Source organism: Anabrus simplex, chromosome 7, assembly GCF_040414725.1.
Source record: "Anabrus simplex isolate iqAnaSimp1 chromosome 7, ASM4041472v1, whole genome shotgun sequence".
Lineage (NCBI taxonomy): Eukaryota > Metazoa > Arthropoda > Insecta > Orthoptera > Tettigoniidae > Anabrus > Anabrus simplex.
The window spans coordinates 293291523-293317550 of NC_090271.1; the positions used below are offsets into that span (position 1 = coordinate 293291523).

General features: G+C 38.2%; 1 protein-coding gene across 1 annotated transcript in view; it reads right to left on the reverse strand.

Annotated features, from left to right (window-relative positions):
• LOC136877585 (mitotic checkpoint serine/threonine-protein kinase BUB1) overlaps positions 1-26028 on the reverse strand; it is a 402777-nt gene that overhangs the window by 309074 nt on the left and 67675 nt on the right. Inside the window, exons 4-5 of the mRNA XM_067151742.2 lie at positions 2214-2460; positions 33-207 (exon numbers count right to left, since the gene is read on the reverse strand). Coding sequence (XP_067007843.2) covers positions 33-207; positions 2214-2460 — 422 coding nt within the window. The remainder of the gene's footprint in view (positions 1-32; positions 208-2213; positions 2461-26028) is intronic.

The following is a 26028-nucleotide window of genomic DNA, read 5'->3' on the forward strand; positions in this document are numbered from 1 at the left end:
AAAATAATAAAAGGGCTAAAATTAATACTTACCTGGAAATGAAGGGTGATTGTGTGAAGGAACTGGTACATTTTGTTTAAATTTTCCTTCATTCCAACGACCAGGTTTTTTGGCATTTTCCTTCCAAATATGATCTTTCTGAGAGATAGGTCCACTTGTTTTGATGATATGATCTGATACTACATCGTTAAAGTCAGCATTTTCATCCTGAAATACCCCCTAATATTAATGTATTTTGTATATAATTGCATAAACTATACTACTGCATTCCGAAGGGAAAATTTCAATTAAAAAAACCATACTTTCCATTAAGAGATTGGATTAGGTTTTAGTAACATAATTTATCAGCCCAAAGGCTGATTGGATCCTCAAATAGCACCACCAAAGGTTATGAGGTTATAGGAAAACCTCAAAAGCCAATGACAGCACCAAAATGAGGTGTACTAAGCAAGATGAGAAGGTAGTTTGCCAGTAATACATGGCATAGTCCAATTAATTAATGTTTGTTTGCACACACTAACTACTTTTACAGTTTTCGGAGACCCCGAGGTGCTGGAATTTATTCTAGCAGGAGTTAATTTGCGTGCCAGTAATCTACCGACACGACGCTGACATATTTGAGCACCGCCAAATACAACCAGGTTGAGCCAGGTTTGAACCTGCTAAGTTGGAATCAGAAGGCCAGCACCTCAACTGTCCGAGTCATTCAGCCTGGCTAAAAATAGTCCAAATCAAACGTATAACTGAACAGATAAATAATACTGGTATACGTATGACACACAGTAATTAGACTATGGTTCCAGTGAATGGTACCCTCACCAGGATTACTTGACTCGAGAATTGCAAAGAAGTCCAAAGAAAAGCAGCACAATTTGTAGTTTGACAACGTGCTGGCGGGACAATGTACAATTTATTCCACCAGTGAAATGAGTTCTCATTTGAAATACAGAAGGCTATAAGTTATAAGTTATAGTTTGTCGGCCAGGAAATACTGGCACCGTACACACGTGTCTAATATGGCTTTCAAAGCCTTGCAACCAAGGGTACTACGGTATCAAAATGCGACAAAAATCGAGTCACTGAGAATCTAATTCATAAAAAAAGTTAATATTTGTTCTTGTCACTGGTGAACATCAAAATGAATGAGTCCTTTTTGCATTAACACTATCATGTAATTAGCCGCTATGGGCCACATTCTTCTTGTCTGTTATAATACATAAACATTTCGCTATTGGGAGAATTACAAGTAGGTACAAAACTGCTTTGCTGAACAGTATGGAAACAGAGATGAGGAAAGAAAATTTTCTGTGAGTAACTGGCAGAAATTAAAAGACAAGGTAGAGCACACAAACTACTCTAATATGCGTGTTCATCAGCTGGAGCGGCAGCTCCATCTGACATCACGTGATCACAGCTGATCAACAAAGCAGGATCGTGGTCCTCTGAAGTAGTCTCCGCATTGTCGATGGCTATATATTCGGTGAAAGTTGTACCGACATCCCGCAAACGCCACTATGAGTTGCAAACCATCATTATGTTGCGAAACTCCCCATACAGTTATTTAAAATGAGCTTTCATATTCAATTTTCATTGCAGTTCTGTTTACCCTTCAACCGGCTTGAGAAACAAAATTTGAACATAAAGACTATTATGCGATGAAATTTGTTAATCAGATTTTTAAATTGAAAATAAAGGATGCAACGATTATGCAATGAAATACAGTAAGTTAGTGAAATGCATCCTTTTATTTACAAGTAAATTTGTTGTAACCAGGTCCTTATCTCTGAAAAAGGAATTTACTAGGCAGCAGTTTCTCAAAGGTTGAGAGCATACATACATACATACATACATACATACATTATCATAGACTGTTATGCCTTTCAGCGTTCAGTCTGCTACCCTTTGAGAATTTACTAAACGTCGCCACAATCCTTGATTTGCAACTAGTTGAAGGATGCCACATTATTACAGATTGATCTCTTACAAGAGGTGTAAAGAATGAAAGAATGCCAAATTATAAGATTTAAGCTCATTCACTGCATACTTCTTAAATTTTATTCTTACCAGATCTATCGAAATAATGCTAGAGGAGACAAGAAAAAATGAATGATGTTTCTCACACCCATACTTTACACGATGTTAAAAGGACTAGGCCATATATAATAATAGCACAGTAAATACTTACCCTAAGGAAATAAATGAATGGAACTTACATTAAAAATTTTACCTCTACCAGTAGTCTGAATATTTCCTTTCTTCTCTCTAGAATTAGAATTCAGAGGCAACAAAACACCAGGAGTAGTACGTTGAACATTACTACCTACACGGACGTTATTGACTACATTTTTACGACCATGTGGTTTAAGAACAGCCATGGCTGATCTCTTGTCATTAGCGAGGGGTTCAGGAGATCCAGAATTGTCATCTAAAACACGGCGTGCTACCCTGACTTGAAAACGCCTAAAAATAAAATAAATTGATGTATTAATAGTTACATATATGCATACATACATAGCAAAATAGTATCACAATACATGTTTAAATATATGTTCGTAGTCTAAAAACATTGTAATACAACTCTACAGGCAAGATATTTGGAGTTCTCCAAGTCCAAGAACCTTTTTTCCAACAATAACAGAAAAATTCTTAGCTGTTGCGCTACTCTAATTTCTGTTCCCATCACACACATTTGAGAAATCAAAAGCAACAATGCCTTGTCCCTTTTATTACAAGAAACAAACTTCATTGTTAAGCCTGTATTGTCACTTGAATAAGCGTATGGATCTTTATCATCTGATGGCCAGGCAGGGATCAATTTTTGAAATGAGACAGTCTCATTGTGCATTGGCGCTGCCGGTGGAACCACGTAGCCTACGCAGTGGCCTCCATGGTATGCACTAGCCATGCACCTTGGTAGGTGTGCTATTCACCAACTGATGAGCCCAACTAAGCACACTGGGGCAAAACGCTGGCAACCAGGAATACAAGCTGCTTTACGTCGCACCAACACAGATAGGTCTTACGGCGACGATGGACAGGAAAGGGCTAGAAGTGGGAAGGAAGCGGCCGTGGCCTTAATTAAGGCACATCCCCAGCATTTGCCTGGTGTGAAAGTGGGAAACCATGGAGAACCATCTTCAGAGCTGCCGACAGTGGGATTCAAACCCATTATTTCCCAAATACTGGCTGCAATTAAGCGACTGCAACTATTGAGTTTGGTAACCAGGAATGAGTTAGCTGAAAATTTATAATGTCCAATAACTGACCTACTATAATGGTATTATAACTTTTTGAGGTTGGAAAGAAAGTGGTTGACTCCTTCGACAAAACTGAGGCTGGATCAATAAAAACAGCACAGGAACTCTTGGCTGACAAACAAATTGCAGGTAAACTTTCCTACATAAAAATCATTGTGTATCTTTAAATATGGCTGAAGGGTTGAAACTAGTCCCAAGTAATGTAAATACACACAGTGTAAATAAAACTATGTTCTGAATAGGTGGAAACTTATGTTTATAATTTGTATGTAATCTCAGTTCAATACGGACCAACAACATGAAATTCATAACCCTGATGATAAATATAAACGTTCCTACATAAAAACAATTTTCAGATCCCTTCCTAATGCAACAAGTGCTCTAGAAAAATCCCAAGTGCCACTAGTAGAGCAGCTGCAAATTGTATAAAAAGTGGTGAATGATCTGAATCGTGTGTGTGTTGTAAAGTGGGTGAAGTTGCATCCATGAAATTGAATAAGGTGAGTATAAAATTTTGCGTTCTGTTGGCAAAGCATTGTCGGGTGAAATTTTCTCTCTTACTGACTGAATTGAATCCGGGAGATATTGCTTGTTTTCAGTATGCACCAACTGTTTTAAACTGAGGTAGAGAGAAGATTCTCCATGAACAAATCGTTACTTGCAAACAATAGGCAACAACAGGCAATAGTTTTCATTTGAGAACCTACGCAAAGGTTTTATTGTGCATTTCAACTGGAATTTATTGTAAACCACCACTGCACTGAAGTTTGTTTTCTTAAATATTCTTTGTTAAGTAAATGACATCTATTTGCTAGGAGATGATTTGGAGAATATGCCAGTTCCAAGATGTCTTTTTCACCAGGGGTGTCAAAGTGATATTTACTTTGTTAGCAACAAAAATAATTTGAACTTAATACACTGTCATCCATTAAAATTCTCTCTCAAATCAACTCACTGCTTCATAAGTCATTTATGAATAATTTATTGCTCCTTCATTTCAAATTTTGTGTTATTCATAACCATTTTTAAGTCATAATGTTTTACTTTACAATTTCTAGCTATTTTTTGGTTATAAAATGCCTTGCCCTAGTAATTAACTTAAAATACAGGGGCTATTATTGAAATTCATCAAGTAGATGAATTTAAAAGTGTGTACAATGAATACTAAATCCACATCTAAAACAAGCATTTAAAAAGATTGAAGTTTAATTGTATGATACTGCCATTGAATAAACTTCTTGGAGTGTTGATCTCAAAAAATATTTTCACATTCTCTTATGGTTGAAGGTTGATCCCTTTACATGATAAATTGTCTTCAACTGGAGACAGCACACAGGTTGAGACTAATAACACAAGACCAGTGTAGATGCTTATTTTTACAGCTTTTTGCAAAAAACCTGGTACCCAGCCAGTGCACTTCTAAGGGAAGATCCTCCTACAACTTACTATGTACCAGGATTAACCATCGACCATAAGAGAACTTGAAATTAATATTTCTGGGATCAACACTCCAAGATCTTGGATGCACTTGTGAATGGCCGGCTGCTGAGAGAGCTCTTGCATTATCGTAGGTATAAAGTAAAGTAAAAGTTAATAATGAAGTTCCTATTACACCGTACGGGGTACATTATTCGTATTGTGCCTTTTCCCTCACTGCCTCAAATACTCCGGCTAATAATCTAATATAAAATGTTGGATGGACAAATAAATATAATCGTCTCCTAAAAATTCAGGACGACACGCAGGTAAGAATAAAATAATTACATCAACTTAGGTCTGCGACCAAATCATACTATAATCATCTGTATCTGCAAAAAAAAAAAAAAAAAAAAAAAAAAAAATCATTTGTATATTCCATCCCATCCAACAAGTGCATTCATTTATCTACACCGATATTGGCTTATTTCGGTGAATAACACATGAGAACCATATTTTGTTATCAAATCATATATTCGTTCGCTGCACAATACCTTTCAGGGATACTCATTTCAATTAACCTTTTTTTATCGTGGACTCAACTGAGAAATGCACAGCCTTTTCCCCAAATCCGTCCGCAAAACCAATTCCAATTAATTGTAGCCAACAATAAAATAGATCTTAGATTTATCTATTGATTATTTATAAGTACTCCATCTAATATCTCTTCCGATAATGAATTGAATAAATAACAAGAATTCCGGTTGAAATCCTTATCTCCTATTTTATTGAAAGTTCGTTGTACTTGGAATGAAGTATAATTACATATTCAGTTACACTCTTAGGAATTCCAATTCCAAATTGAAATACAATTCAATATTTTCTTATCATATAAAAAAAAAAATCGTCGACATTAACATTACAATCTCGTTTCAATATTTTTGAAATATTAATAATTCATCGAAATATTATTGAAACCTTATAAAATATCCCCTAAACATTGTCGAGATGTCATTGGAATGGTTGAAATACCTTGGAATATCGGTGAAATAATGTTTAGATATTCCTTAAAAATTGTTGAGAAATCATTGAAATGACTGAAGCACCTTGGAATATCGGCGAAATAATGTTTAAATATTCCTTAAATATTGTTGAAAAGTCATTGAAATGACTGAAGCACCTTGGAATATCGGCGAAATAATGTTTAAATATTCCTTAAATATTGTTGAAAAGTCATTGAAATGACTGAAGCACCTTGGAATATCGGCAAAATAATGTTTAGATATTCCTTCAAAATTGCTGAAAAGTCATTGAAATGACTGAAGCACCTTGGAATATCGGCGAAATAATGTTTAAATATTCCTTAAAAATTATTGAAAAGTCATTGAAATGACTGAAGTACCTTGGAATATCGGCGAAATAATGTTTAGATATTCCTTAAAAATTGTTGAAAAGTCATTGAAATGACTGAAGCACCTTGGAATATCGGCGAAATAATGTTTAGATATTCCTTAAAAATTGTTGAAAAGGCATTGAAATGACTGAAGCACCTTGGAATATCGGTGAAATAATGTTTAGATATTCCTTAAAAATTGTTGAAAAGTCATTGAAATGACTGAAGCACCTTGGAATATCGGCGAAATAATGTTTAGATATTCCTTAAAAATTATTGAAAAGTCATTGAAATGACTGAAGTACCTTGGAATATCGGCGAAATAATGTCGAAATATCAAGAATATTAACTAAGTACCACTCAAATATCAACTAGACATCATTAAAATATCATTTGAATTTCATTGATTATCCCTACAAAATTCATATGTATGATCTTTGCTTTCTTTGTTTTCTCAAGTCTTCATTGTGTAATAACGAAAACAACATAAGTAAGTTCCATAAATATGGTTCAAAAATTACCATACAGCTATATATCGACTCAAATAAAACCGAAAATAAAATATTCTTTATACTAGGTAAACTAATTTGGTCCTAAAATCGTCTGAAAATAAATAGGAGTAGCCTATCATAACATACATGTGCAAACAAGCTAATCAAACATCTTTCCGCGAAATTAAAACAGAAAATGGTATCGGAAATTTACCTGTCCACAAGCAGTAGTCATTTCAGTCATGAAGACGTTTCCTCCCTCCAAACATGCGTTTGACAGAAATTCAACTTAGGCTTAGCTTATTATGTGAGATTCTTAAAAAAAAAATGTTAACTTTCAATCGCGAATGCCTTATTTGACCGTATACCATAAGTAGCCTGTAAGTTCATTAACCTCTTACAATCGTATGCATGTGCCACATAACCCGACTTCGTATACTGCTACGTAATTCACATGACGAAAACATCAACTATAACGTAACATTAGCGTTATGTTGCTTAACTATTACCAACTGCTCAAATCTAGTCGTATTTCACCGAATACGCATTCTTTCAATAACAATTCCTCATTACTTATACACTTCCCTATCTCCATTATTTTAGCCTATAATCTCTTAAGATCATCGATCATAACGATTCCACCTAACAAAATCATTCGTTGCTTTAACTATAGTGCAGTATACGTATAATCCATTCACATAATCTCATCACCTATCATGGGTTTACGGTATTCCGTAACACAAGCAATCACATATTCTCAGCAAAATAACGCGAGTGTTAATATTTCAGGTTCTACTTGCTTACTTTTGGTGTCAAGTTATCGTCAAATTAAGTTCTATTAATCTAGAAGACGGTCTAATACCATTCTGCATTGCACTGGAGTTGAATTACCCAATGAAAGGCATGAATCTTCAGAATCACATTGATAATGTCGGTTTTCCAAAGCTTCACTTAAAATAAACAAGCACTCCTACTCATTGATTATAGATTTGAAACTTCAAAGACTACCTAACTCCATATCTTAAATAAGCTATAAGGATTCCTTTTTAATAACCCTACTCATAGAACTTTTATCTTGAAGAATTAAACATTAACCATACTGCAATCATATATTAAATTAAATATTTACTATCGTTCATCCAAATATAAGTAATTTTAACTACGAAAATCTGAATATAAGGAACTTGACTTATCTTGCTTTCGTTATTCGACTGGGATGGTCTTCATTCTGGATCTCCCTTGGCTCCCGACTCGAGTGCGGGTTCACGTCATCGTTGGTTACTGGTGACTGGCCTCGGGTGTGGGTGATGACGGCTGGCAAGGGCTCCCACCGGATTGTGATCCCATTCTTCTAGTTTACTCAGCCATCGTATCTCCGTCGATTACGTGCGGTAGAAACATAATGAAGGATAGCATTAGGTGCATTCTCCAGACAGGGAATAAATAATTTTGAATATATATTTTAGCTATCTAGTAAGTTATTCGTCAAGATGCAATATTTAGTGCAATACTTTAAGTATTTCTTGTTTGTCACTAACTTAAACAATAAGCTGCCGATCTCCAAATCTTCTTTAAGATTTCGGCTATGAGTTCGTATTGGCAAATCTTATGGGCGATATCTTCCTCTTTCCTTTCACTTCTTTCACGCCCGATGCTTTTAATTCGTATTTTATGGTTTATATACCGCCGTAATTATACTATTAGCAGTTTTCTTCTCTGAATTCAACCTCTTCTTTTCTTGAATACCAATTCTTGCTCACAATTTTGTTCCGATGATCAATACGATTTTTTTTTAAAAGTGTCGTCTTTTTTTTTTTTTTTACTCGGGACAACAATCTGATTCTTTTATCACGGCCATTTGGATTGCTAAGGTCCGATCGTCGCAATATCAACTCATGGCCTACTTGACTGGTTATATCTGCATTTTCTCTCTAGAATATACTCTTTCATTGTGTAACCTCCGTCATTTTTATCGCGATGCATGGCAAGTATTAGGGATGTAACTCCCGATCATGACGCAAATCGGGCAATGAAATGGTACACTATATTCCAATTATTGCAATTCAAGTCCACGGCATAGATTTGACTAAATTTTTTTTAGATAAATGATTGTAATCAATCTCATATTTTTCAGCATTTAAGGACACTTTTATTCTCCGTTCCGTGTAGCTTTTGAGACTGTTCAAATGACACCAGCGGTATTCGAATGAGTTCATTTCTTGAATCTGTAGCAATTTCTTTCAAAATTTGTGTGGTTTTCATACGACCACAGCCATATTGTTTTGCAATTTTTGATCCTGGAAACATTTTCCTAAACAGAGCACCAGCATGATCACAAGCACCTAACTGGATATTATGTTCAATTAAAAATGAAGTGAACAATCATTCCGCTCTTACTATATCAAGGTCAGTTCTAGAAGAAGTATAAAAAAATAAAAAAAAAATCTGAGTGCCATCCTTAAAAGTTGTATTGGAGATGTGTTATACAGATTTAATGTGATTTACCAATTCTGTTCTTCCTCCTGAAGAAACTACTAGAACTAATAATGAACCTGTTAGAGCAGCTGCTTTCCAGATTTGTTACACCAAAAGTGATCAAAAGTTCCCTTTTGATACAACATGGAACAGAACGTAAATGTTTTGCCTCTCCGTAATGGTATAAAACAAGGAAATTCAGCAGAATATGCCCCCCTAAAAGATTAATTATATCTTTTCTTAGTTTAACTCATTTAGAACACCACTAAAATTACTGAATCGCTTACAAATTGGTCACAATTCCACGAGATTCAGAACGACCGCTAATGTTGCACACACCCACACATAAACAAAGCCTTTCAGCTGCTACGAAGCACGATGCAGTTACTAAGGTTGTTATATATAAATTCACAGCCTGCTACTCTTCATGATCTCTTTTCTTCAAAATCACAGCCTGTTACTTGTTTTGGAACATCTCAGAGAATGACACAACAGTTGAAGTCAAACAGGTGACAAAAGCACAGTGATAATCGATAATGTCTATAATGTGATTATCGATACATTTAACGGTAAAATTTCAAATACTGCATCTCAAATTAACAGCTACTATCGAAAGCCACACAAATCCAGATTTCACCGCAGAAAGCGAAAACAAGCGTGGCTATTCAAAACCCGTACAATAATGTTGTTCATCTGATAATCGTAAAACACTCAAAATCTGTACATTTTACGGAAAAACCGTAATACTTGGCAGGTATGGCTTAGGAAAAAAAAATCCTTCCCAACGGGAGAAAAATGCTAAGGCTCCATACGCAATGCAAATCATCGTTGTGCTCGTGAAAATCGCTATGTGAAATATTTCAACTTAGAATTTTACCCAATAAGGTTCTGTCACCTAAGGTTCATAACTCTGTGGGTCATTTCAATGAATTCTAACTTTTATATTATATGTACTGCAGGTCAGTATGTCTCCCACAATATTATCAAAAGTTTTCGCAGGTGCAACGATGAAATGCATCAGTATGCTTAAAAAATGAACGTTAATTTGGCGGTAACCACAACAGAAAAGTGGAAGGGGAACATAAAAAAATACACAGAAGCCAATCAAAATACTGCCGTGTTATTAGCAAAAAAATCTGGCTTTTGGCTATCTTGCAGTTTTGCTTTTTAATACCGGGATGGAATCAATGTGCTAGGGCAGGGATGGAGAACCTTCCCCAACTACTGTGCCATTTTACGTCTGGTTTATTATTCTCAACTGTTGACTGTGCCACTTGTTATTTTCCTTTCAGAAATTGCTACAACCTACACCCTCCCCTCCAACTGCCACTTCCTTACCAAATTCCAATTATATTTCATAATATTTATTCATTTATTTATTTACTGATTTATTTACTTTCTGCATATATATCTTGTAAATACATTTGATTGCATGTTCTGTGGTCGTATTTTGCAAATACTGCAAAAAATACATTTTTAAATACGCAAGTTTTTAGAATATCTAATTATTTGTTAAAATATAAATAATAAGCTCCCATCGTTAATAAATATTATTACTGGGCGAGTTGGCCGCGCGGTTAGGGCGCACAGTTGTTAGCTTTCATCCGAGAAATAGTGGGTTTGAGACTTTCTGTCGGTAGCCCTGACCATTGTTTCCATGGTTACCCATTTTCACACCAAGCAAATGCTGGGGCTGTACCTCAATTAAGGCCACGGCGGTTCCCTTCCTACTCGTAAGCCTTTCCCCTCCTATCGTCGCCATAAGACCTACCTGTGCCAGTGCAACGTAAAAAAAACTAAGAACATAAATATTAGATATAAAAATCAACAATACCAGTATTGCCAATGGACTTCACTTACTCCTTTACCTTCATTATCTTTCTATGTTGTCATAGTTTGTATGCTCAACAATTTTACTTATTTCTCCATCACATCTCCACAAGAAGAGCTATCATCGATTGTAAGCTCACATCCATGCTTTCATCAAAACATACTGCATACATCTGGGTGTTATCCAAATTAGCTTTCAATTGCTCAGAAACTTCTTCATTCATTCTTATTATTGTATCCTCGACAGCAGTTCAGCTAGCTGGCATCCTTTAATTCTGTTAATTATTTGTTAGGGAAGTTCTCAAATAATGTGTCGGACGTCGATAAGAAAGGTTATTTCAAGAACTCACCATCAGAAAGCGGTTCCCCACGCATGCTGTACTATGCAGTGAGACAGATATAACAGCCGCACTGATATTATTTCTAGGTCGGAAATATGATACAAAAGAACTAGTATGTTTTGAGTAAAGTTCGATATTTTGTGAAACGAACTCTCTTCTTCCTTCATTTGGCATAGAACAAACATTTGAATGATTAGTCTCAAAATGGCTTTACATTAAATGTGGGGAATACAATTGTTTTCGAGGGGCCGATGACCTTCGATGTTAGGTCCCTTAAAACACCAAGCATCATCATCAATTGTTTTCGAACGCAGGCAATACATCTTTCTATCATTCTGAATTCCCTTGTCCACTGTTCTTGAAAAATCCGGTCACTACTTTTGATGATAAGTTTCTGTTCTTTTCGGCACTGAAAACATCTTTGCAAGGTCCGTACATAAAACCACCAAAAAACGACACTTATCTCACTTGACTTTCAGACCAGCCAGTGTAGCAGTGTTGCCATATTGCACGTCCGAATGGAAAACTTATATTGATTTTCAATATTTATTTCTTACACGTGAAACACTAAAAGATATGTATTGTCCGTAGTACAAGATGTATATAAAAACATTATGTTCATCTGGCGTGCCACTGAAATCATGTTCGCGTGCTTGGCATAGTTTCGCCATCCCTGTGCTAGGGAATGTACGTTACTTCAAACATTTCCTGCTTTGTTCCTAGGAGGTGTGTACCTGAAAAGACGAAGTAATCAACGTCGCAGAAGATTGTGGGTTCATCCCTTGAATCAGAGATGGTTATCATAAAGCGATTCTGGTTATCTCCCGCGCGAGGAAATGAGCCTCATAAGTTCATTTTTAAACCTGCGGATGAAACCTGAACAGTCTGACACTATCTTGAGATTTGTGTCCCATTTTTAATAATTAGAAGTATAAGGTCTCCATTGCCAAAATGTCTGTCATTAGCTATCGCATTCTGATAAAATGTTCTGTATGAGGAGTGGAGGAGAGTGTGCAGGGAATGGGAAAGGACTGGGCAAGAGTAAAGAGGCAGAAATGGTGGGAAAGACAAGAGGAAATTGAGCGGATTATGTTCAGAACAGATGCAGCCAGCAGCTGGAGATTGCATATGATTATTAATATTAAAATGATAACTTTTCCATGTAGTACACTGAACGTTGACATGAAATTTTAGTGATGCTCATTGAAGGTCAGCATTTGTATTCTCCCAGGATAGTACTATTGTGAGACTGATTCAAAGTGAAGCAAAGCCAATGCAATAAGGTTGCAATTGCGATTAACAACATTCTGTTTGAAATATGTCAGTTTTTGGACGAATGTATGTTTACACCAGTGTTTTCAGCCAAACTTTGCTTTACAGGAGTAAAAGTTTGTAGGATTCAGGATAGCTTATTCATAAATTAGAAGTAACAGACACGAAAGTAGAGAGAATGACAGCTTGTATTTGTACACACAGGTGGGAACAATAGCAGGAGGGTACTCCGAGTGAAGAGGTAAATGCTAAGTAAAGAGAGATTTCCACTGACGAAACTGTATGCACTAATGGCTTCAATGGTGTGTCATGTGAGGTGAACAGAGGATAGGTTATGTAGGAGAATAATGGATTCTGCAGTGGACGGTAAGAGAAGTAGAGGGAGACCAGTCGACTGAGTTTACACTCACTTTCTAATGATTAAAAGACAAGATGCTTAGAACCAAACAAGGGCACAGAACTACAAGGGCAATCGCAAAAAATAAGGTCCCTTATTTTTTTTATAAATACGGAACGCTGTTCGTGTGCCTGTTGGTTACAATATTGTGAAGAGGGTTTCCCGCACTCACATATAAACATGCGCACGCCGTGCTGAGGCACTCAGTCTTGGCAGCCGTTGAGAATGGAGCTCCCGTTGGATGTTACCGCCAAGTGTGAAGTGCGCGCAGTTATTCGGTGTTTGAACGCAAAAGGTACTGAACCGATTGAAATCCATCGCCAATTGACGGAAGTGTATGGTGAGCCGAGCCTGGATGTAAAAAATATTCGTAAGTGGTGTAGAGATCTTAACGCCGGTCGGACTGAAATTCACGACGAACAAAGGAGCAGGAGACCGTCAATTTCCATCGAGACAGTCGCAAAGGTTGAGCAAATCATGGTGAAGATCGGCGGATCACCCTGGATGATCTCTGCACTTTGGTTCCTGAAGTGCCGCTCACAACTTCCTGAACAGCATGGCGGCGAGCTGGTATGACATGCATACAAACAGTCACAGCGTCTACAAAAATGCATCTACCGAAATGGTGATTATGTAGACAAAAAGCTAAATGTTCAAGCTGTAAAATGATTTAAACCATTGTACAAATAAACAGGTCTATGTACTTATTGTTGGGATTACCTTCGTAGTTACAAATTTTGGCAGCATTTGGTAAATTCACAAAGGCTTGCAGATTGAATGCTGGAAGGCATAACAGTCTAAAATGAAAATGAATGAAAGAATGATTTAAGCGCCAAGTAAGGTCACTTGGAAAGCAGAGTTATACTTTCTGGTGTGGTCAAGGACATCCTTGGCGTAGGGATGAGAACCAGGGAGAAGACGACACAGGTTCGTGATGCTCGCCGCTTTTCTCCAACTCCATTTTCCTGTAAAGGCAGCAGGTTGGAAGCAGGTCATTACACCACTTAAGAGCTTAACAGTACTGACAGATTACAGTCATTCTGCAAATTACAATAGCTGAGGCAATTTCATAAGCCACTTTCGGATCAGAGTGGAAACAAGATTCTTGCTTAAATCTTCAAAGTTCAGATGTCAAATTTCCAAGTATCTTCATTGAACTTTTGTAGCAGTTTCTAGTGCTCAAGGTCTTTCAACTTTTTTGTTGTAATGTAAACTTAAATGCTTTCCAGTCTGCTGAACTCACAATTTCTCTCCCCCCCCTATATATATTACAGTATAACACACCTGTCAAAGAAACCACGTTACTAAACAACAAATATAATACACTATTGAACAACGTATTATATACATACATACATACATTACATACATTATCATTATAGACTGTTATGCCTTTCAGCGTTCAGTCTGCAAGCCTCTGAGAATTTACTAAACGTCGCCACAATCCTCGATTTACAACTAGTGTTGTGACATCATTTAGTTCTATACCTCTTATCTTTAAATCGTTAGAAACCGAGTCTAACCATCGTCGTCTTTGTCTTCCTCTACTTCTCTTACCCTCCATAACAGAGTCCATTATTCTCCTAGGTAACCTATCCTCCTCCATTCGCCTTACATGACCCCACCACCGAAGCCAGTTTATGCGTACAGCTTCATCCATCAAGTTCATTTCTAAATTAGCCTTTATCTCCGCATTCCGAGTACCATCCTGCCATTGTTCACACCTGTTTGTACCAGCAATCATTCTTGCTACTTTCATGTCTGTTACTTCCATCTTATGAATAAGATATCCTGAGTCCACCCAGCTTTCGCTCCCGTAAAGCAAGGTTGGTCTGAAAACAGACCGATGTAAAGATAGTTTCGTCTGGGAGCTGACTTCCTTCTTACAGAATACTGCGGATCGCAACTGCGAGCTAACTGCATTAGCTTTACGACACCTTGATTCAATCTCACTACATTACCATCCTGGGAGAACACACAACCTAAATACTTGAAATTATCGACCTGTTCTAGCTTTGTATCACCAATCTGACATTCAATTCTGTTGAATTTCTTACCTACTGACATCAATTTAGTCTTCGAGAGGCTTATTTTCATACCATACTCATTGCACCTATTGTCAGTTCCAAGATATTAGACTGCAGGCTTTCGGCACAATCTGCCAGCATAGGCCAAACTGCTTACTACATTTCCACCTAACTGAATCCCTCCCTGCCATTTTATACCTTTCAGCAGATGATCCATGTAAACTACGAACAGCAAAGGTGAAAGATTACAGCCTTGTCTAACTCCTGTAAGTACCCTGAACCAAGAACTCATTCTACCATCAATTCTCACTGAAGCCCAATTGTCAACATAAATGCCTTTGATTGATTTTAATAATCTACCTTTAATTCCATAGTCCCCCAGTATGGCGAACATCTTTTCCCTCGGTACCCTGTCATATGCTTTCTCTAGATCTACGAAACAAACACAACTGCCTATTCCTCTCGTAGCATTTTTCAATTACCTGGCGCATACTGAAAATCTGATCCTGACAGCCTCTTTGTGGTCTGAAACCACACTGGTTTTCATCCAACTTCCTCTCAACGACTGAACGCACCCTGCCTTCCAAGATGCCAGTGAATACTTTGCCTGGTATACTAATCAATGAGATACCTCGATAGTTGTTGCAATCCTTCCTGTTCCCTAGCTTATAGATAGGTGCAATTACTGCTTGTGTCCAATCTGAAGGTACCTTACTAACACTCCACGCTAATTTTACTACTCTATGAAGCCATTTCATCCCTGCCTTCCCACTATACTTCACCATTACAGGTCTAATTTCATCTATTCCTGCTGCCTTATGACAATGGAGTTTATTTACTATCCTTTCCACTTCCTCAAGCATAATTTCACCAACATCATTTTCCTCCTCCCCATGAGCTTGGCTGTTTGCAACACCACCATGATGATTTCCTTTTACATTGAGAAGATGTTCAAAATATTCCCTCCACCTCTCCAGTGATTCCCTGGGATCTACTATGAGTTCACCTGAATTACTCAAAACACTGTTCATTTCCTTTTTCCCCTCCCTTCCTACGATTCTTTATTACTGTCCAGAAAGGTTTCCCTGCTGCTTGACCTAGCCTTTCCAGGTTATTACCAAAATCTTCCCACGACTTCTTTTTGGATTCAACAACTATTTGTTTCGCTCTGTTTCTTTCATCTACGTACAAAGCCCTGTCTGCCTCGGCCCTTGTTTGGAGCCATTTCTGATAAGCCTTCTTTTTACGTTTACAAGCTGCTCTTACTTCATTATTCCACCAAGATGTTCGCCTTTTCCCATCTTTACACACAGTTGTTCCTAGGCATTCCCTTGATGTTTCTACTACAGCATCCCTGTATTCCACCCATTCACTTTCTATATCCTGAACCTGCTTACTGTCTACTGTTCGAAACTTCTCACTAATCATATCCATGTACTTCTGTCTAATTTCCATGTCCTGGAGATTTTCTACCCTTATTCGTTTGCAGACACATTTCGCTTTCTCTACCCTAGGCCTAGAGATACTTAGTTCACTACAGATCAGATAGTGGTCGGTATCATCGAAAAATCCACGAAAAACTCGTACATTCCTAACAGATTTCCTGAATTCAAAGTCTGTTAAAATATAGTCTATTATGGATCTGGTACCCCTAGCCTCCCATGTGTAGCGGTGAATAGCTTAATGCTTGAAGAATGTATTCATAACAGCTAAACCCATACTAGCACAGAAGTCCAGCAAATGCTTCCCATTGCCATTAGCTTCCATATCTTCCCCACATTTACCAATCACCCTTTCGTATCCTTCAGTTCTATTCCCAACTCTCGCATTGAAATCGCCCATTAGCACTATTCTATCCTTGCTGTTGACCCTGACCACGATGTCACTCAATGCTTCGTAAAACTTGTCAACTTCATCCTCATCTGCACCCTTATATGGTGAATACACGGACACAATTCTTGTCCTAATTCCTCCAACTGACAAATCTACCCACATCATTCGCTCATTTACGTGCCTAACAGAAACTATGTTGCGTGCAATGGTATTCCTGATAAAGAGCCCTCCCCCAGACTCTGCCCTTCCCTTTCTAACACCCGTCAAGTACACTTTATAATCTCCTATTTCTTCCTCATTATCTCCCCTTATCCGAATATCACTTACTCCTAGCACATCCAGATGCATCCTCTTTGCTGACTCAGCCAGTTCTACCTTCTTTCTTCCATAAGCCCCATTAATATTGATAGCTCCCCATCGAATTCCATTTGGTTCGCCAAGTTGTTTCCAAGGAGTCCCTCGCCTGTCAAATGGGAGTGGGACTCCATTACTCCCATAGGTCTAAGGCTTGCTTAAAGTGTTCTGAGCTCGGTAAATTCATGAAGCAGGATGCTGCCCTACTTGCACATAGTCCAAGTGAGGATCTCTCCTCTAATGGGTTACGGACCACCGGTGAGTTGTATAGTCCTAGCCGCCTGAGCACAAGGAGGGCCACGACTCAGAATATGTCCGAGATGCCCACTCCCATTCCATAGCAACTGGCATTCCGACTCTCCGGACCACTTACTAGGCCACTCAAGTCGTTGCCCATGGTTCACGAACTAGGACGTGACTACAGTAACCCACAAACATGAACCATACGTATTATATTCCTTGGTTAATAATGTTGGTTTTTTTTTTTTTTTAACAGGTATTTTATAGTGTAATATTTATACTGAAATTGTGTGTTCGTCAGTCTAGAAAGATTTTAAGTTTACATTTAAACTGAGTTAACACTCAAAAGTAGGGCTTCCTTCTCAAAAAGTTTTGTTTGTCATCTAGCCTTTAACGCCTCTGATCTAGCCTGTCCTTTCTCTTCTGTTTTATCCTCTATTTTCTTCCTAATCTGCAGCCTTAGAGTTTCCACTCTTACCTCTAGTTTTATTCACTATTCCCTTCATATTTTCCTTTCTTCTCGTTCACTTCTCTTTCTTATTGCTCCAGCAACGTTCTTGACTGCCTCTCTCTCTCATGTCCTTCAATCTCATCTCCCTTTCTTCTTGAGTTTCACTCTCAGTTCTACAGTAATTTTGTTCCTCCTCCTCCCCTGAAGTCCTCTTTTTCCTCGAGTTTCAAAATCTCCCAAACCTTCTTTCATGCTTTTACGAAAATTCAAAGAGGCCTTTTAAGTAGACTAGTACTTTTGCTGGTGTTCTTTGGACCTGGTCTCATTTACTTGGGCCTGCCCCTCTGAGTGGGAGAGGAGTAGAAGCAGGTTGCGGGATGTCTTGAGGCTTGTTCACTTGGCTATTGTTACACGTCAAAATTCCTGCCGTATGGATTTCCAGAGACCCTCGGCCTCCTTTATCATAGCTCCTTCCCCGAATAATAAGGCCCATGCTCTGTTAGTATACACCTCAAATTTATAATAGGGTGAACCTCTGCAGCTAATTTCACCTTGTATGACGATGCTTGTTGTTCAAAGGGGCGTAACATCTAGGTCATCGGCCCGTAATGGTAGGAAATGAGACGAAATGTAATGACAAATTAAAAGTCCAAACTCCTCCTCTGAGCAGAATTCAAAACTTGAAAACGAAGAATGGATGTATGGATATGAATGTAAAACAATCAGTGGATCTGATCTGCAGTGCCTAACATTCACAGAATCTGATGTAAAACAATAGTATTACTGACCAAGGGACTGCTTCTAAGGCACAATACAGAATCAATGATGCTTGCAGTCTAAAGGGGTCCAAAATCCAAGTCATCAGCCCCACATAATGGTACTTATCACTTGGAAAGTAGAACCAAGGTATTTGTTATGGTGCAGCACTAATGCAAAAGTAGCGTCGATTCGCGGTATTCCACACATTATGGTACCACTCACAGGTAATGAAATTCACACATGTAATATTAACCTTGTAAACAGAGCCACAAGAACCATGTTTACTCCCAACCTCTGCATACACGTAGGCACATACGTAGCTAATATCATCTGCAGTAAGTGTTAAGCATACTGAAATCCTCCCATCTGTTCACGACTTTACTTACAACGGTTCTCTCAACCCCATATGCCATTCAGTGTCACTTTACATACACAATGACAGGGCCTGGAATAAGCACAACCTGTCGCCCTGCGTAGGAACAATATTGAGATCAGCGATCAATCCACTCTCCAATTTGACTTCTTGCAAAATTCGGTGAGTAGAAATTTTAAAGTAGTAAAATAAAGTTACTTAGGACAGGCAGACAGTGTCAAGAGGGCTAGTAAACAATAAAGTTGTGGAGATCATGGTTTCAAGAACAACTATGCAAGAATTCTCATTTAACACTAATCAGAAGAAAAGTGAAAGAATGAAGTATCGGCAAAAAGAAAGGGAAGGGCCATGAAGAGCTTGCAAAGAACAGAATCAGAAACCCTTACCGAAGAAGAAATTTAGACTCGGGTGGCAGTGGAACTATAGAAGACAAAAACTTCTGAAGTGAAAAGAAATGAACTTCCAGTAACAACAATTCTGAAAGAGGACATAATATTTATGTTATTTATAATTGTAACTACTCACAGGTAAGAAATTCAACAGAATTGAATGTCAGATTGGTGATACAAAGCAGAACAGGTCAATAAGTATTTACGTTGTGCGTTCTCCCAGGATGGTAATATAGTAAGTGAGATTGAATCAAGGTGTTGTAAAGCTAATGCAGTGAGCTCGCAATTGCGATCAACAGTATTCTGTAAGAAGGAAGTCAGCTCCCAGACGAAACTATCTTTACATTGGTCTGTTTTCAGACCAACTTTGCTTAACGGAAGCGAAAGCTGGGTGGACTCAGGATATCTTATTCATAAATTAGAAGTAACAGACATGAAAGTAGCAAGAATGATTGCTGGTACAAACAGGTAAACAATGGCAGGAGGGTACTCGGAATGAGGAGATAAAGGCTCATTTAGGAATGAACTCGATGGATGAAGCTGTATGCATAAACCGGCTTCGGTAGTGGGGTCATATGAGGCGAATGGAGGATAGGTTACCTAGGAGAATAATGGACTCTTATGGAGGGTAAGTGAAGTAGAAGTAGACCAACACGACAATGGTCAGACTCAGTTCCTAACGATTTAAAGATAAGAGGTATAAAACTAAATGAGGCCACAACATTAGTTGCAAATCGAGGATTGTGCTGACGTTTAGTAAATTCACAGAGGCTTGCAGACTGAACGCTGAAAGGCATAACAGTCTATAATGATAATGTACGTATGTATGTAACTACTCACATTTACACTCGCGTAGATACACTTAACTTCCATTACAAACTAACAATGTAACCAAAACAAAGAAAAAATCAATCCTGCGTGAATTCCAAAGTGTAATGAAGTTCCCTTTTCTCAGAGCAACATATAGTTTGGTTATGCCACACACTTCCCCACGTTCTTCCAGTGTAAGTGATGCCATCTATGAAGGTGTGTAGAGTAGAAGGTTCTGTGATGTGATCCGGTGAACTAATTCTGTGCCGTGCTGATATGATTCCCCTGGGCAGGCGTGGACTGCCCAGGATCAACAGGAAGAACTTTTTCTGATAATGCACAAATTTCATTTATTTACCACGCTGGTCTTGACATATTTACACTATGAATTTAGGGCATTACATTCCACTCCAAAGCATTAATGAACAGTAAGATAAGCAAATTACCAAGTGTGTGGAGCATCATACTTCAGTAAAGTTCCCCTACGTTCAGAGTAAGCATTTAGGTTAACTCACTGATTCCCACTATAACCACTATCGCTAACTGGCTTGCACGAGCAGTGGAGGTTAAGTGAGACTTCCGGTCAAGTGTTATTTGTAAAGGGTGCAAAGCAAGCATAGGGTTAAATGAGTCCCAACTCTCATCTTACAAGCATGGTGAGGGAACGACAGGGCTCTCAGCTGAGTCTGGAATTGCTTCCACTTATTGTTGCCTGGCTCCAGTTTTTCAAATTCCCTGTCCCGTATCATTTTCCTTGGTCAACTCTGTCTTCACCCATCCTTATTAGGTTTACCAGGCATAGAAATTCAGTCATTATCACACCCTTACCTTCGATTTAGTTTCCTGACCTCCATTATTTAAAAGACCAACCCTCTTTCTCGTAGAATTAACGTTAGTATAGGATGATTATTACATTCCATTTACCTTTAAAACAATTGCCATCATAAATGCTCATGTCTATCACAGTAAGAGGAAGGTGCCAAGTTTTTTTTTTTAAACAGTAGAAGTCTGCTATAGCGAGTACAAGATATAACAAGAACCACCTAATAACGTCGGCATATTTCTATCCCTTCAAAATTTATATATTAAACTGTGCATTATCCTTTGGTAACATTGAGAGCTCTTGCACTGGTGCACCCATTATTACGAACGATTAAGCGCGCACGATTTTCTTCAGTTACAGATATTATATGCACCTAGCCATTATATTGCATGCGTCGATCATCTTTGGTATAGTTTCCTCGCTATATCCACTAGCGATCTTTTGCGTCGACATTCGAAGGTGGTATTGGAGTAGATTAGTAAAACCGGTTGATTGCTGTTCTGTAAAGGAAAGTGAAAGGGAACACGTTTTTGTATTAAATGCGTATATAACAAATCCGGTAGCAGTTAACCCACAAAAAATAAAGGCTGAAACATTTTTTTCTTTGTTGTTTAAAGGGGCCTAACATCGAGGTCATCGGCCCCCAATGATACGAAATGAAATAACAAAAAATTCAAAATCAAACTGACCAAAAAAATCGTCATGAAGAAGGAATTGATGGACATGTAGCAAAAAAAAAAAAAAAAAAACCACACAACAAAATACGAGCAAACAAAAAAATTAGTGGATTCGACTCAAAAAAAAAGGATCATATATAATTTATTACTGACCAAGGGACCACTCATAAAGCAGAATCCTGAATCGAGGATGCTTGATGTCGAAAGGGCTGCAAAATCCACGTCTAAGGCCCCCACAGAATGGTGCATGTCGCGAGTAAAGTAGAACCATGCTATTTGTCATGTTGGGGTACTAATCAAAAGTAGCGAAGACTCACAGTGTTCCACACAAGATGGTACTAATCACAAGTATTGTACTTCGTACAGGTAACGCAGACCTATGGTGTTTCTCACACAATGGCGCCACTCATAGCCAACGCAAACCGATGAGTTTCCTCACCTAGGTGTACTAGTCACGGGTGCCGGTCCCACGGGCCCCAGTGGTGTTCCTTACATAGGGAGTACTAATCACAGGCAACACAGACCCACGGTGTCGCTCATATAGTGGTACAACTCACAGGCTACATCCAGACCCGCGGTGTTGCTCACATGGGTACGATGCACGGGTACTGGAAACCCACAGGGAAACCACTCTGCTGCCACTAATGACAAACCTGTTGTGTACCAAATATAGTGGAACTACTCGTAAGTAAAGGCGACACAGGGCGTTCCCCGCGTGATGGTACTAATCAATAGTAGTTTCATGGTTCTCAGTACCAGCATCCCTTGGTCGCCCCTTTTAGTCGCCTCTTACGACAGGCAGGGGATACCGCGGGTGTACTCTACATGTGCGTCCCCCACCCGCAGGGGGTAGTGTGTTTGGTCCGCGAGAGGTATTTTATTTCCCTCAAGCCCGCCGGCAAGCTGGTTAGGAACCCCCTATCTGCCACCTGAGACGCGCCACGTGGGAGTATCACCTCTCCCCCTGCTACGCCAGTGCAGCAGGTTCGTGGAAGGCTGAAACACTGAATTTTAATGCAAAATACTGCAATTAAGTAACAATGGGATACAACTCAAGATATGGCTAAGTGCATAATTTATTTCGGAGGTTGGTTTATAATTTCACGCGTTTGCTTAAATTCAGAAAGGCTACTGACATGTAAATTTATAACAATAAGGTTATCATTTCTCTACCAGCGCTTGAAATATGTTTTTATGATAAGTTAGATTAGGTGATGCTGTTTATATAAGAAAACTTAACCGTATGCCACCAAATTCGACCTTTGGTATCGTTTTATCGCTATGTGCACTTGTGAGCTTCCATAACATTCGAATGTGATGTCAGGAGTCCATTAGTATTACCCATTGACTGCTGTTCAATAAACAAAATTAGAAATGAAAGAACATGGTTTCGTAAAAGATACGTAAATAACATGGTTGCTAGCAGTCGTTAACTCGTTAGAAATAAAGGCTAAGTACAAGATCGCTTAATTTTACAACTCTACACTGAAATTAAGAAAAATGCGATACAACACAAGATATGGCATAGCACATCACTAATTTCAAAGGTTAGTTTATATTTTCTCGCATCTGGAGGCTATTCCCATGTAAATTTACAGCGAGAATGTTATAATTTCTCTACTGGCGTTTGGAATATGTTTTCATGATGCATATAGTACGGTTAAGTTAGATTAGGTAACGCTGTTTCAATAAGAAAAGTGAAGCATTTGCCACAAAATTCGATCTATCATTGAACTGTATCGTTTTCTCGCTATGTACACTTGAGAGCTCTCTCATCGACATTCGAAGGCTATGGCCGAGTCTATTAGTAATACCTGTCGACTGCTGTTCTCTCAAAGGAAATTCAAAATTAAAGATAACACATTTTCGTAACAAATGCGCAGATGACGTAGCTGATATCAGTTAACTTGTTGGAAATTAAGGCAAACCTAAACCATAGCGTATCGTAGAGGAAGTGCGACATCTTCACGAGTTACCGTGGACCGCCGCACAGATGGCACTGCCATCCACACTGATGTCTGAGCGAGAGGATAACAGAGGCATTATAGGGACTACTACTTCAAAATCTACTAAGAAACTCAAGCATGCAACTTAAGTTTGAAAATGATTTCATCTGCTGAGACACTTTGGAATATTTGCTGGATGATTTCGCTGCCTTCGAAGTAAGCAGCTCCCTTCTTATCTCCTCCGTGCGGAAGAAGAATCGACATTTCAAGAAGTGAAGTACGAGTTTTGGTAGCAAACACAGCACATGATCTTCACAGCACCCCAAATGCGATAACTTCACTTTAATAACATCTAATTTATCCAAGTACTCTAAGAAAGTATCACCCCATAAACTATCCATGCACGATAGCTTTTCCGCAACAACATTCTCCACTCACAACAACATATTATAAACACTTTCCGACGCATACGTGAGATATGTGGCGCTTTGCATTGAGCCGTAATCTTTAATTAGTGTTAGGGAAGCAGGCACACTATCAGTCGGTTTGCCGAAAAAGAAAGGACGACATAAATCGCACTGAATCACTTTTGAAATATTCCTCACTATGTATCTGGCTAAATGATACACCAAGTACTCTTTGTTACAATTCCGCCCACTTAACTCGGGTAAACTGTTTTCCCAGTCTGGTATTTGAATGTCATTTTCGATGTTCACAAATTTTTCCCTGATTTCATCTACAGCTTGTGTCTTCACTGCACGATTTTTACTTTCAACTTCTCTTGCAAGAATACGTATTTGATTAACAAGAGACGTCAATGGGGATTCAGCTCTGTACTCACAGTTTCCGCCAGACAATAAGGCAAGTTTAGACGGTTCGTAAATAGACTGCAACGTGTGTAAATGTAGAAAGTCAATAGTGGGCGGATGACCATCACAACTTAGTGATCGCAGGATACCGAAATGACGTTCTAGCGGATCTTGATTAAATTTTCCTGTCAAAACATAGCTATAATTGTGTTCCCACAAATATTCAGACACTTCTAAGGTACTTTCCACGGAAACTCTTAAGGACTCCAGTGTCCTTTGTGAAGCGAATGAATTTTGAGTATCTGAGAAAATTCTGCCATTTAATTAATGTTTCATGTGCCTGTGATCCTTTATACAGTGCTTGAGTGGGAATAGACTAATTTAATGCGTCAATCAGACAGTTTAAATCGCTTGTGTTTTAATACTCCGATAGAATGCTATACCCTTAGAGACTGATCTACTGAATAGTTGAAATGCCAGTCTTACATTCATTCGCTGAAACAAATTAGGATCCAAGTGGGCAGAGGTCAGTTTGTAGCAAACTTTCAATCTGGAAAATTCAGGAGACAAGTCACATTCGTAAACTTTTCTGTACAATGAATAATCAACAATATTGCCATTATAATTAACCTGTCCTTTGTCATGAAAACGATTTCTTACACATTTAAATATATGTGGCGCGTCTGAAAATGCCGATAATTTTCTGTTGAGTCAGCTGGATTGGAAATATAACACTTCAGATTCTTTATGTTACCAGATATTCCTAAGCATTTCCACAACTTTTTATTCGACTGGCTACCATCCGATGTGAAACCAATGATTCGGACACCTACTTGCTCTAATTGTATGATGACTTGAATGAGAATGTTTGCAATTATATCACCAGGGGCCTATTCCACAAAAGTATGGTCTTGTACATTACAAGTTACTAGCGTGGGTTCTTGTAATGTATGGAGTTGTACATTTCTGTTCCACAAAAGATTGATAGTCTCGTGTATATTACCAGTGAATTGTTACAAGTTTTACAAGTGACGACATATCAATAAACATACTACGTCGTAGCATGAATCAGCTGTTTATCTTCGTATTCCATTCGTTGAATTAGGTTATGCTTGCCTCATTTATCGTAATATCGTATTTTACTGTAACTTATGCAGCAAAGATTGAAATAACTAATATTCCTGTGAATTTTTTAATGCTACGATGTTATTTTCCAGTTTATTTCTTTGATAATAGGAAATTACTCCGTTATTATCACCCATTCTGTTCTTCCGCGATCCTCGCGTATGTTCTACGAGAGTCTAACATACCTACCTTGGTCTGTCATTAGGAATCAGATGCCGCTAATAACGATATTCGGCCGCCAAACTTAATTGTTACGAAATTGCAAACTCTGCATGAATTGTTAAAATGATGTCAAGAGAAACAAAGTTATTCATTTTGAAGGAAATAAAAGGTAGGAAAGATATTCGTTTCAGTGGATTCAGCGAGAGTCTGAAAAAACAAGACAAAATAAATGGCTGGAAATATTTGACTCGGGAAAAGCTCATGGAGCTTTTGAGGGGAAAAGTTGGACGTATGTAAGAGATATTCTGCTCATTAATGATTCCAGGAATGTCCTTCTTGGAATATGTTTTTTTCAGTATTTTCAGGCCAACAAACAAT